General features: G+C 42.4%; 1 protein-coding gene across 1 annotated transcript in view; it reads right to left on the reverse strand.

Annotated features, from left to right (window-relative positions):
* Positions 1-1,042: 1,042 nt before the first annotated feature.
* Positions 1,043-13,384, reverse strand: part of C10H16orf89 (chromosome 10 C16orf89 homolog) — a 640,978-nt gene continuing 628,636 nt past the window's right edge. The window contains exon 8 of the mRNA XM_069210520.1: positions 1,043-1,360. Coding sequence (XP_069066621.1) covers positions 1,293-1,360 — 68 coding nt within the window. The 3' untranslated portion in view covers positions 1,043-1,292. The remainder of the gene's footprint in view (positions 1,361-13,384) is intronic.

Raw genomic sequence — 13,384 nt, forward strand, 5'->3', positions numbered from 1 at the left:
ATCAGGCTTCTCTGCTTGTTGAAATGTGAGAAAAGAATGCTTGCAAGAGTTTTCATTCTGTTAAAATAAAAATAAAATACTTTTCCAGCCTTACTTTCCAATTTCTGTTCAGTCGTTTACACAACGTGAGGTAGAGCAGTTATCTTCTAATCTCTCCTCAAGGGCTTGTGATTTCTGATGTCAGTATCCACCACTGACCACCAAACCATGGCAGGAAAAGATGAAATTATGAGACAGGGTTGACCAATTTATGTGGCAAGAGAAGTCCAGTTCTGAATTTACAATGCCAATAGCTCTAACTCAAGAAAATGTGAGACCTATTGCATTGCAAATGCTTGTTTTCTCATTGCCAATACTTAACAGCATTGGCAAGATCTGTCGGTCAGCACTGGCAAAGCCAAAAAGCAAGACCAGTTGGCTTTGGCAGTGTTTACTTTAGGATATCTTTCTACTGCTGTAGACTTGAAGGTGCCACTGGACTCACTAAGACTCAACTCTTAGATCTTATTGGGTGATTAGCCCTTTTTAGGTTGAGCGTGCAAGCGCTTTGACCTGTAGTAATCTATATGTGGGCTTTTAACCACGGCCACTGCACGGCCATCACTATCACTCATTCATGGGCTTGAATTTTTAAAACTCCTTTGTTATCATTGGCAAATGCTCTACGTTTGTACATCCATGTGGCAGTTTTGTTACCGGCTTGGACACCCATCCTGTTACATGGATAATTGCACTTTTGCCAATATGTTTGACTGAGAGCAAACTTCTTTTTCCTTTTGTGTCTCTCCTTTGCAATCATGCTCATGGTGGCCGTGGCGCTTTGAATCGGCTTGCTTATGTCAACTGTTTTACTTTCCATTTTCAATTTATGTGGTAAAAAAAGTCCAGTTAGGAATTTACAACGCTACTAGCTCTAGCTCGAGCAAACATGAGACCCACTGCATTGCAAATGCTTATTTAGACAGTGTCTTTGAGTTTAATTTCCTCTACTACCTGCCACTGCCTCATATGGAGAGCAAAGTATGCAAATGGTGTAACCAGATTCCGAATTGGGGCATTAAAATCTTTATTCTTTACAACAGCAAGAGTCATGTTACACATTTGAGCACAGTGTAAAGTTACTCTTTAAAATATTGGGGTGTTGTTTTATGATAACACGCAGTCACACACTATTCCAAAGTTGTCACTTTACAGCAGATGTTTTATTTTTCGTGTTTAACACATTTCTAGAAACCTAATTTCATTCTGCTGTGTAGTAAATCACTGGCACATCATTGCCATGCCAATTGGTCTCAATGCATACATAGAAATGCTCCAAGGGCTCCGACGGCCATACTCCCCATGTGACAGAGACACCGATCTGCAAAAAAATGACAAAAGGAGGATTACACACACTGGAAGCGGAATGATACAAATGTTAATAAAAAAACTGGTGCCCAGTGATACCAGGATTTTATTTTGTATTTATTGTTCCTTTAACCATTTTTGTAGTTTTATACAGGTACGGCAACTCTAGTCACATGAGCACTTTAGAGAAAATTCACAAGACATTCAAAGATAATAAAAAGGCATTTAGGCATAGAACAAAACTAGTATAGATGACAATCACTGCACGGGAACAGGTTGCAACCATAGATACTGCAGCAAAATGTTATAGGAAAAGCATGAATACACAATAATAAGTATAACTCTGCTGCAACACATTCTCAAAAAATCTTTGAAGAAATGAACAAAATCAATTCACAGTTGTACTACTTTATGTTGACACCAAAGATGTTGTCTTACAAAACTGTCTCAAACAGGATATTGAGGCATGAAATATGAAAAGGTATGCACATGTAGAGAAGTGCAGATTTACTATTCCTAACTCCACATCTATGTACCTTGAAAACATATGTACCGCATAGGTACATATATGTGGAGTTAGGTATAGAAAACCTAGACTTACTTACCTGCCAGTATTCCATCTACAATATTCTGTCCTCGACATTGTGTCACATCGATTTTGTTATTCAAGGGGCACACAAGAATTTACTTAACACAATGTAAAAATTTAGGTTCTCCTACGGAACACTTACTGACTTTGATATCCAAAGAATAGATAACGTACCTGTGTCCACCTAGTAGAATTCAAAAATATATTAGCCTTCATATGCAGGAAGTTAGAATCAGCTCCATTGGAAATAAAGATTACCTTTGCCCGATCCCAAAGAATCAAGTATTTGGAGACCAGTCCCAACCATGCCTTTTATTTCCAAGCTCTGAGAAGGAGTATAGATCACTTCAATACACAGGGACATTTGAAAACACATTTTTATTAGACTCTCTAATTGCTTGGAATGCCAAGAAGAAGAACAGCGATTCTGTTAAGGTACCTTGATGGCTTTTGTCAGCTAGCTGAGTCTGTCAGGTTCCTTGTCGTTTAAATGTGTGGATCCTAAATATTGAGTAGGGAATATCATTATTCCTTAATAAAGTAGTCAAAATATTGAGGGGCAAAAATATTGACAGATAGCTATGCGTAGATTATCTACTCCTAACTACACATACATGTCTCTTTTATGTATATATTTTTAAGATATATAGATGTGGAATTAAGAATGATAAACTATACTCCTCTACATGCACTTACCTGTCGATAGTTGATCCTCTACATTTTTGGTACCATATTAATATATAACAATATTCATGTACTTGACATTCTAGACTATAGCACTTGCGAGGGTTTCAGCATATTTGACCCATTCAAGTATGGCATTCTCATTTGAGGGACATTGCTGAGGAATTAGAGGTAAAGTAGTAACCTGGATCCGTCTTTCTAGTCAGAACATCTCAGTGCATTACTTTTCTAGGGTATCACTCAAAACGTACTGAAGTTCAATGTGGAGTCACAAATCAAACAGTTTTAAATGTAACTTATGCAAAAATGACCTATGGATGTTTAGCAACAACTAGCAATTGTGAGAAAATAGTGCCAGTTTTCAGTGTAAAACTACACTAGTGCCTGTAAGTAGGAGGGGTGTCTAGGCATTGTAAACTCCACAAAACTTCACTTACATAAACTTTGCACATGTCTACCAAAAACATACAGGAGGAAATGTTAATTATCCTGGAGTGTTTCACGCCTGTTTGTTACACCCTCCTCAGTATCTTGTATTATCCAGCATCAAAGGAAGCATTGTCAATGTATTGAGAAAGCATTTGGACAGATCTTACTGTAACTCTGTTATCTCCCAGTTTACATACTTTCGGTGAATTTAACAAGGCAAAGTAATCACACCTGCACATGACATTATCAAACACACCCCGTTCTATATCATGATCTTTTGCCTTTCTCGTCTTGGAGAAGCAACCATTTTTTGTTGGTTGCCTTGTACTACGTTAGTGATTTTTGTTGAATTTACCCCTACTTTTCTTGCTATTTTGTAATTAGTTGTATTCATTACTTTCACAATGTCTGGCTAAAGAAACTCCAGATTCTCAGGCACAGAATTAGCAATCATTGCCGATGAAATAATTAGGGTAGAGCCACATTAGCCCTTGTTTAAAGTACCAAAATAATACAGATAAAATAAATGTGGGAGAGAACTGTATCAAGAGTGAATGCTGTATCTAACAACATGTGCTCAAGGAGGAAAGTAGGAAACACTTAAATGATCCACAGGGGAGAGTAAGATTCTTGGCCTCTAAAGCCACCTAGAGGCACAGAAGACTGACAGTGGTACTCTCAGGCCCATTACCTCTTGCACTGGGAGGAGGTGTATGGGATCATCTTTGCTGGAATCTCTTGTTGTTGAGACTGATAAGTACAATCAGTGTTTGTCATACAGCAACTGTATCTTCATAACTTGTATCTTACTAAATATTAATGATTTTACATCACTGTAATAGTCTTTTTAAAGATATGAATGTGCCAATCATTTTGTAAAATTGAATTTGCTACGTTTTTGGGGAAAGTTCCTGCATTCACAATACACTTTGCTAATTTTTACAAAAATATATTTTTCTCATATTGTAATCACTATGTCCTGCTAAAATGTAAACATTATTTTTAGTGTTGTTTAGCATATTATGCATGTTGGCATTCTATTTTTATGGTTGCTGGAAATAAACGGAGCATTTGTATGTTTTTAACATAGTATAACATGTACATTTTTACTAAATCATTTTTATTACATACTTAGTTAATCTTAAATATCATTCATAACTGCTTCAGCTTTGTTAGTTGTTAATGGCTACAACTCCCATTATGCAACATTATAGTGGACTGATAACACATGTTGACAAGTATGCTAGTCATCTAAATATCTATTTACCAACTTTACAAGGTCTTCATATAAAATAATGTGTAATGTTTGCCGGCTGTCTCACATTTTCCATTGTAAATATTATTACTCTGGGCTTCATAGGTTCTATAGGTTAATACATTTTCATACATTTTCTACTGCATTTTCGTGTTTTCTGTAGCCTTTTCAAGTCATTACTAATGTCATCCAGTTTTTTACATCTATAAAATGTTGTGCCCTGTGCCAAATGTTCACCAAACCTTAACATGCTGAAGCAAAACAAACAGCATTTTTACTTTTGAATAATGACTTACAAGTGTGACATTATATCAGTACTTAGCATTTTACTTGATGCTATGGCTGTAATGTTTGTGTTTGTAGACATCATCTCAGTGAGACGAAAACATGTATTTTTAAGGTTGTTATTAGTATGTTTGGTGTCTCCCTTAGGAACACAGAATTGAGCATTTCATTAACGCTAAAAATAATACTTTAAGATTTGGATTAAGCGTTTTAAGTAAAAAACTGATATATAAATGATATGTAAGAAACATTTAAACAGATGTGCTACTAATCAGTTATCTTATTTACACTGTAGGACTATCCCCCAGAGCTGAAGTCCAGGAAAAATCATCAAATACCCCAACCACCAGTCGTACTCCTGCAGAAGCCTTCAGTGGAGACACAATTCCTGCTGGTTTGGATTCTGAAGAGAAGCAGTCGGGTTTGTCATGTGTCTCAGCAGGCTGCTACAGTGAGCCTCATTCTGCCTAACCTTCCTACTACTTGTAATGTACTGCATGTCCTCCTAAACAGACAATATTTGTCATATCTCCATGTGGCTCAACAGCTATCACTACCTCTGCAGCCCTGGCTCATGTTTTGCCAGCACCAACATCTAGAGATGATCCAGGACACAGTGTCTTGGAGCATCAGTTCAATGCCTCAGGGTAAACGGGGTAGGGGGAAGGTGCCATTGGAACAGCAGAGTGAGGCCACTGATGCCTATAGTTGTCATTAAACTATGGGCCAGAATTTTATTGGAGCAGCGTCCAGACATGAAGACCAGATAGGCCATTTCATAGTGCTCCTCCGAAAGAACAATCAGCTCACGGGGCAGCAATACCAGCTGCAGAGAGAGCACAATGACCTCAAGGAAAGGCAGATATCTGATTTTCGCTGGAATGAATGAATGAAGTAGTTGATTATTTTATGATCAGTAAATTAAAAATTTTACAATGAAAATTGATTACAACAGCTAAAACCTCTGTGCTACTCATCAATCATTAAAATATAATTTTTATATCAAATGTTGATAGCAGCAAATCCAATTCTTGGCACAAAACAGTGCCCACAACAATTGAGTCATATTGTAAACAAAATCTGTGCAAACGCACCATGAAACAACACTGATATACCTGTTATGCCATTATGTGGTACATCAAATTCCGACAGAAGCAAACTAAGGGGCACATTTATGAGAACGTTGTGTCATGCTTTCACCATGCAATGTGGTACGTGCATGACACAAACCTCAAAGTCAGATTTTTGAAGTCACGTAAAGCCACTTTGTGTGGTTTTGAATGGCTTAAAAAATCTGAAGTAATGTAATGCAGCACAAATCGCTGTGTTGCATCATGAGTGTTCCTATGCAACTCCTGTGGTTTTTGATACATTCCCAAATTTGCCAAACCCGGGAGTGCCCCATAAAGATACACCTCCCTGGAAGAGGCATATAATGGAAAAATATCTTTGCTCTTCATCCTCATTACTTCCTCTTTCTATGTGTACTGCACTCTACAGCACACATAGATAGAGGAATATGCTTCTAAGGATTGTTTTAGTGCAGGAAGGTGCACCTTCCCGCACAAAAACAATTCTGCATGCAACGCAGGCACCCTTGCACCATGGTGTAAGGATGCCTGTGACAGTGCTATGCAGCCCATAGTGCACCAGAGCGGGAGGAAAGAACAGGAATGCACCATAAACCTTAAAAATGGCACATTTCTGCCCTTTCCCAGAGACGCAGCGCAATGCAGCGCAGCAAGGTGACTTACTGCACTTCACTGCTTACATCCTCATAAATGTTCATAATCATAATACAAGAATCTGATGCATCAGCTCCGATGTGTCAGATTTCTTGCGCTGCCCTGCGACCCCCCTATTGATGCAATGGATGTGCTGTATTTACAATACTGAGCACCACTGCGCATGTTTCCACAGATGCGTCAGAAATTCTGACGCATCTGTGGCGCTAAACTGACACATTGCTGGATTTGCGGCAAAGAAATGATGCTACTCCAGTAATGTGTGGAAGGTTCCCACAGGAAAAAGCCTTGCGTCAGTTTAACACCTGCTTTGAGCAGGCATTACATTTTTGACACAGTAAAGTAGCAGAATGACGCATTGAAATGTTGTAAATTTTACTGTGTCAGTTCTGCATGGCTCTTTGCCCCAGAACACATACCTTGCATACATTATACCTGGCCCAGCCAACACCTTTCATTTCCCACAATGGAACTTCATCAGGGCCATGCTCTTATTAGTTGCTTTCCTCACCATAGGAACTCTGTGGTTTCACCATTGGTAGATATGACATTGGCCCTGCTCTAAACAATGCTTTGCATCTGATAGAGGCAAAAGAAACCAATGAAGAAGGGTGCGCCTTACCACATGTGCTAAGTAAATTTAGAATAATTGCAAAGGAGACCCTGCTTAAAAACCCAGTTTAAGTAAAGAAAGAATCCTGTACACAATAATGGGAAGCGTACGCTTAACCCACTTGAAATTATCTTCATGGTCCAGGGCCTTCAATAAAGTGGGGAAGAATGTCAAAATGGTCCAGTAATACATCATAGGACAGATGACATAATTGCCAAAATTAAGAGGGTGGGCTGGTACAATTAGCCTTGCATCGCAGCAAAGGATCCTTTACTCTGATACGCGGCTAACTATTAACCAAAAATAGCGGACATTTTAATAAATTATTTAAAATTGAAACTATCAAAATCAAATCAGTAGAAATGGAGTTATGAATTGTTAAAGTTTAAGGTTCAGAATAACAAGTTCTCAGTTTTAGAAAATGGCCACATGGCCACCTTAGAACCACAATCAAGGGTCCAGAACTGGATGGAGACCTCTTGTGGGTTCAAAACTCACTTAGGCAGGGTCCTGGTGCAGGTTCAATATGGTGGGAGCCTGTTATGTCCCTGTGGCTCAGAACTGGAGACCAGCTAAACTGGCACTTCTGAAGTCCTGGGTGCAGGTGGTGATGCAGGGCTCTACAGCTGGGCTCACCTCTGAAAGTTCCAAGCAGCCTCCAGGCAGCAAAGCAAGCCTTCCAGTTACAGCAGCAGTCTGGCAGAGTGCACAGCAGATCACAGCAGCAGGCAGTCCTCTGAATGTCCTTCCACAGGTCCAGTAACAAACTGAGACGCAGGTCTGGAGCCCTATATTCATTCCCTGGAGCCCTGGTCCTAGAAGTTGGGTACATTTCCTACCTCCCATGCCCTGGCTCTTAGCTGGCTGCACTAGCAATACAAGGTTGTTAAGGCGATTGTATGGTGGCAGAGACCAGCCTATTCAGCTGCAAGTGGGGTTGTGCTTAGCTCTAGCACCCCATCAGGTCAGTTATAGGCCCATTCAGACTTTGCTAATCCCACTTTTGTGTGATTGTCGGAGGTGAATTCACAAAATTTCAACTGTCAGTTACACCCAGCCATGTGACCTAGGCAGGCTGCAAGGATAAATCAAACTTTACCATTAAAGAGGGTTTATCACTAAAAGTTCATAGATACCAAACATGAAATATCTACCACCTTTGGTTTAGGAATTACATCATATTAATTTTAATGAGGAATCCTCAATGTTACGGTATGGGAGGAGTAGGCCTCTCAGTAGTGAGAAAATGAATTTGGGTTTTTTCACTATTAGGACATGTAAAACGAAAAAGAGCATGTCCTGCCTTTTGATTACATAACACCCTGCCCTATGGGCTACCTAGGGCCTACCCTAGGGGTGACATAGGTAATAATAGGAGAGTTTAAGGCTTGACAAGGGGTTTTAAATGCCAAGTCGAAGTGGTAGTGGGCCACTGCCTTCAGGCTGTAATGGCAGGAGTGGGACAAGTTTTAAGATGTGACTTAAGTGGGTGGCACAATAAGGGCTGCAGGCCCACTCGTAGCATTTAATTTACAGGCCCTGGATATATGTTATAACACTCTACCATGGACTTACACTTAAATTAAATATGCCAAACAAGTATATGCCAATCAAACCATGTTTAAGGGAGTGAGTACAAGAACTTTAGCATTGGGTAGCAGTGGTAAAGTGCACAGAGCCCTAAGGCTAGCAAGCAAAAATCCAGCAAAAAGTAGGAGGAGGAAGGCAAAAAGTTTGGGGATGACCCTGTAGAGAGGGCCTTTTCCAACTAGGACCCCTTTCTCTACTACTTTTAAGCCGAGTTTCTCATGAGTCCCCTCTGCTGCCGGTGAGGGTATGACCTAACATCTTTTTGGAGTCAGCTTGGGGCTAGGGATAATGGACATGCAATTTATGTTGTGTAATTTCTATACCCCATTTCTGAAATGTTGATTTCTCTTTCCAGACCTGCAGGGTAGTTTGGTTGTTTGCCCAGGTGATGACAGTAGACTCGCCCATGTTGTTCTGCATTCTAGGCCGGATTGCAACTAAAAGAAAGTCAATGGTAGTGATGTGCTTCAGGGTGGAGATTTCCTGAGTTATGTGCAATATTAAGCCTCTGTTAATTGTTTTGTACTGCCCGCAAGACTTACATTTTGGTGTGAAAATTAGAAAGTGCCGGTATTGTAGGCCGTGTCTTCCTTCTGGTCCTTGTTATCAACTGCTGAAAGGCTGAAAGGAGCCTAAGTTATACTACTGGTAGTGAAGAGCCTTTCAGCACTGTTAGTTTTTTGTCCTGTGGTGCTTGTTGTTCTGCTATTGGGGACTGGAGTGCTGTCCACTGGAGGAGTTGGAATGGGCATTTTGTCTCATTTGACTAGTTGGTGCTGCTGTTTGTGGGGTGTTACTTTGACCTGAGGTGCCTGCAGTTCGGTTTGTGTCACTTGTGCACTTGATGGTTTATTTTGCACTGAAAGAGAGTTGACAACCCCCACTTTTATGTTGCTGGTGTTTAGTAAGGTTTTGCCAGTACAGGGCAACTCCACCTTGTTCCAGTTTCTGTGGCCTCCACAGGTTGTTCCTGAGGTAAAACTATTTACTTGGGAGCTGTTCTAAAAATATAAAATAATTGGTCCTGCCGTTTGTTTGTGCCCCCTTGAAATGTTTGGTTGTTAGGAGCCTTTCTTTGCCATTTGTGCAGTTTGTTTAATGCAAAAAGAACAGATGATGGACAGAATGTTGAACAATGGCAAACATTCACCCCCAATCACAGAGATAGGCCTAAATCCATAGCTGTTTTGCTCACCAGTCCATTCTAGTTTGGACCCCCCCATATGTAAATCAGTCTTGACTCTGCTCCCCATGGGAACACTCCAGCCCGAACTGTCCAGGCAGGTCCTTCCTAGCCCAGAAACAATAATCCTGGGACCAGTTTTGGAGTACCACACAACTTCAGCCAGGCTAGCTTGAATCCGTTGGCTTAGCGAGCATGGGACCCAAGTCTGGGCATACCCTTCCCAGTTAGGTTGACAAATGCAAAAGGAATAGATGATGGATGGAATATTGAACAATGTCAAACATCCAGCCCCAGTCACAGATCTGGGCCTAAATCCATTGTTTTTTGTCTCACAACACATTTCCAGTCTGGACCCCGCCATATGCAAATCAGTCTTGACTCTGCTCCCTATTGAACAGTCCATCCCAATCTACCAGCCCAGGACCTACCTGGACTGGAAACAAGTATCCTGGGACCAGTTTCGGGGTATCACCCCTCATCAGCCAGGCTAGCTTGAATCCAGTGGCTTAGCAAGCACGGGACCCACGTCTGGGTATACCCTTCCCACTTATTTCAACAAATGCAAAAAGAACAGACGGAATGCTGAACAATGTCAAACATTCACCCCAGTCAAAGATCTGGGCCTAAATCCATTGTTTTTTTGCTGGCCAAGCCATTCCAGTTTGGACTCAGCTAAATGAAAATCTGTCTTGACCCTGCTCCCCATGGAGACAGTCAAGCCCGAACTGATTAGCGCTGGCACAAGAGTTGGTAGTGAGAAAGATTCCTTGTAGATGACTGAGTGCTTACCTCAACTTGGGGTTGGGAGCCATTAGGTCCTATTGTTAACTGGTTGTCTTCGCAGACAGTGTGCCTATCATTTGCTTCTTGTGGTTGCACGGTTGCAGACTTGAGTTGAGATTTTATTTCAGTTAGTACTGCGTCAAGTGTTGCAGGGAGAAATGGCACTCTTTTGATCACTGTGCCACAGGTGCAGGTGGCTGCGGATTGTGCTGTCAGGTTTATTAGACTGATAAGGTAGCATGTTCACTGACGATTGAAATTAATTTAGCAGGACTTCCCAAGTCCATTTAAGTCCATCATTTTGTTGCATTAGGCAGTTTTGAATGTCATGTAATGTTCCACTAGTTTCTGCCAGTAAGGCGAGACCGTCCCAGAGGTCTGCAGTGAACACATTCGCAGCTATGGCTTCCAGACTCCGTTCTTGTAGTTGGGGTGTAGCTTCCAAGGTTAACATAGATGAAGTTGTGGGAGAGGCAGCCTGCACCATAACTGCCTGGAGACGATTGTTGGGTGGTTCAGTGAGTGCACAGGGAGCCAAAGTGCATTTGCTGAGGGACTCTGTTTGACTGTCGCTTATCCAAGTGAGATAATGGAGTACTCCGTCATTGCTGCCAGTAGTGCTGGAGCGTGATGTACCTCAGCTGTCACTAATAGCACCTTTTTTTACATACTGCTTGGCCAGGGATGTGTTAGTGTTATGCTGTGCAGGTCTGAGAGATCCACTCAATTGGCCCTCTGAGTTGTTCATCAGGAGTTCCTGGACAAACCCCATGAATGACATTACTGCTACAGGTTCAGCACCGGGGCGGGGGGGGGGGGGGGGGGGGGGGGGGGGGGGTTTAGCGTTTCAGTGAAGTCAGACGATTCTCTCTTGCTAACACTTCTCAATTCCCAGTCGATGTTTTCCTCTGTGGTGAGTCATCCCGAACGGCTTCTGATTGCAAATTGTTTATAGAAGTGGAGTAACCACATTATTATGTGAGAAAGTTGCATCCATTGGATTCTTTAAAAAGCTAAATTTTGTCACCATTCTCGGTTCGAGTAGTTAGGACTGTTCTACTGATGTAGGAGAATGTTGGGGTCCCTCCTGTTGTTGTATTGGATGCAGAGGAGCTATTACATTTGGAAGCTTGTGAGTACCTTGGCTTGTGCCTGGTGGTCTCTAGCACGATCTGTGATGATAAAGCAGGATCTTCTTTATTCTAAATAAAGGAGAAATCAGTCATGGGATGCTTTCCATCAATAGGTTTATTCTTTCACTGCAGCAATCTCTGTGTCGCATGAATAGGGATTCGACACAACACGCAAAGCAACAAGTACGTATATCCCTAACATTCACGTAGAATACAATGAATAACAATGATCTCATCATGGAAGTACTAATGGGTCAATACGGTCATTGAGATTGTGCAGCTGCGCCGGGAAGGTTCCCAGACAAGTTTCCTGCTTGTTGCAGTCCAAAAACAGAATAATTTTCCATAGTTGACACGTTTCAAAACATACATTTTAAAGTATATCATCGTCAACCTTGAGGACGGAACAGAAAACTGAACCAGGGGCCTTTAATCATGGGTGCACAATTGTACCACTTTGGCCGTTGACGTGCTTTCTTTTGAGGCTTGATAACAGTGTACAAAAATATGTAACAGATAAGAAGTTATTTACTGATCTCTGAACAATCTGCGGTGAAAGCATTCTTTAGTGCAGGTAATCTGACACTTTCCATGAACGCAAGCAAGCCTGAGCAAGCAAAAGAAAATTTAGTCTAAATACAAAGATGGTTTTTATATAAAATAAAATGGCTTCCTCAGTGTCTTCCCCAATCACATTCTCCCCTGCCTACTTATAATTGGCCACACCAGGCTCTTTTGTTGCAACAGAGGAGGTAGTGATAATGACCTCTAACCACGTAAGGGCCTGGCCCTCCATTTCCTTGGACATTCTTTTGACATTCTTTGGTGATGCCTGTGTGCGAATCTTCTTGAAATTTGCGGTGGGACAGGTTACTCTAGGGAGTGAGTCGCAGGCCATAAGGTGCGTGTCTCTATATATTTAGTCAGATACAGATAGCAACAGCCACCTTGCTCTCTAATTATGTTTAAGGCTAAAATTGTTGAAATGTTTATCATATCAGTGAATTATACAAAATAGAAGACTGTGGCCCTCATTCTGACCTTGGCGGGCGGCGGAGGCCGCCCGCCAAAGTCCCGCCGTCAGGTTACCGTTCCGCGGTCGAAAGACCGCGGCGGTAATTCTGACTTTCCCGCTGGGCTGGCGGGCGGTCGCCTTCAGGCCGCCCGCCAGCCCAGCGGGAAAGAGGCTTCCACGATGAAGCCGGCTCGGAATCGAGCCGGCGGAGTGGAAGCTGTGCGACGGGTGCAGTTGCACCCGTCGCGTATTTCACTGTCTGCGCAGCAGACAGTGAAATACATTTAGGGGCCCTCTTACGGGGGCCCCTGCAATGCCCATGCCAGTGGCATGGGCACTGCAGGGGCCCCCAGGGGCCCCGCGACCCCCCCTACCGCCATCCGGATCCCGGCGGTCGGACCGCCGGGATCTGGATGGCGGTAGGGGGGGTCGGAATCCCCTCGGCGGCGCAGCAAGCTGCGCCGCCTTGGAGGATTCAATGGGGCGGCGGTACACTGCCGGGAGCCCGCCAGTGTTGCCGGTCCAACCGCAGCTTTACCGCCGCGGTCGGAATCCCCATTGGAGCACCGCCGGCCTGTCGGCGGTGCTCCCGCGGTCCTCCGCCCTGGCGGTCTTTGACCGCCAGGGTCAGAATGACCGCCTGTGTCTGGGGTCAGTATGGTTCTTAAGATACATGACTGTAATAGCTTTTCAAAGAAAAGTTTGAAAACAAGTTGAAGAACATTTGTCT

Source organism: Pleurodeles waltl, chromosome 10 (genome assembly GCF_031143425.1).
Source record: "Pleurodeles waltl isolate 20211129_DDA chromosome 10, aPleWal1.hap1.20221129, whole genome shotgun sequence".
NCBI classification, from domain to species: domain Eukaryota; kingdom Metazoa; phylum Chordata; class Amphibia; order Caudata; family Salamandridae; genus Pleurodeles; species Pleurodeles waltl.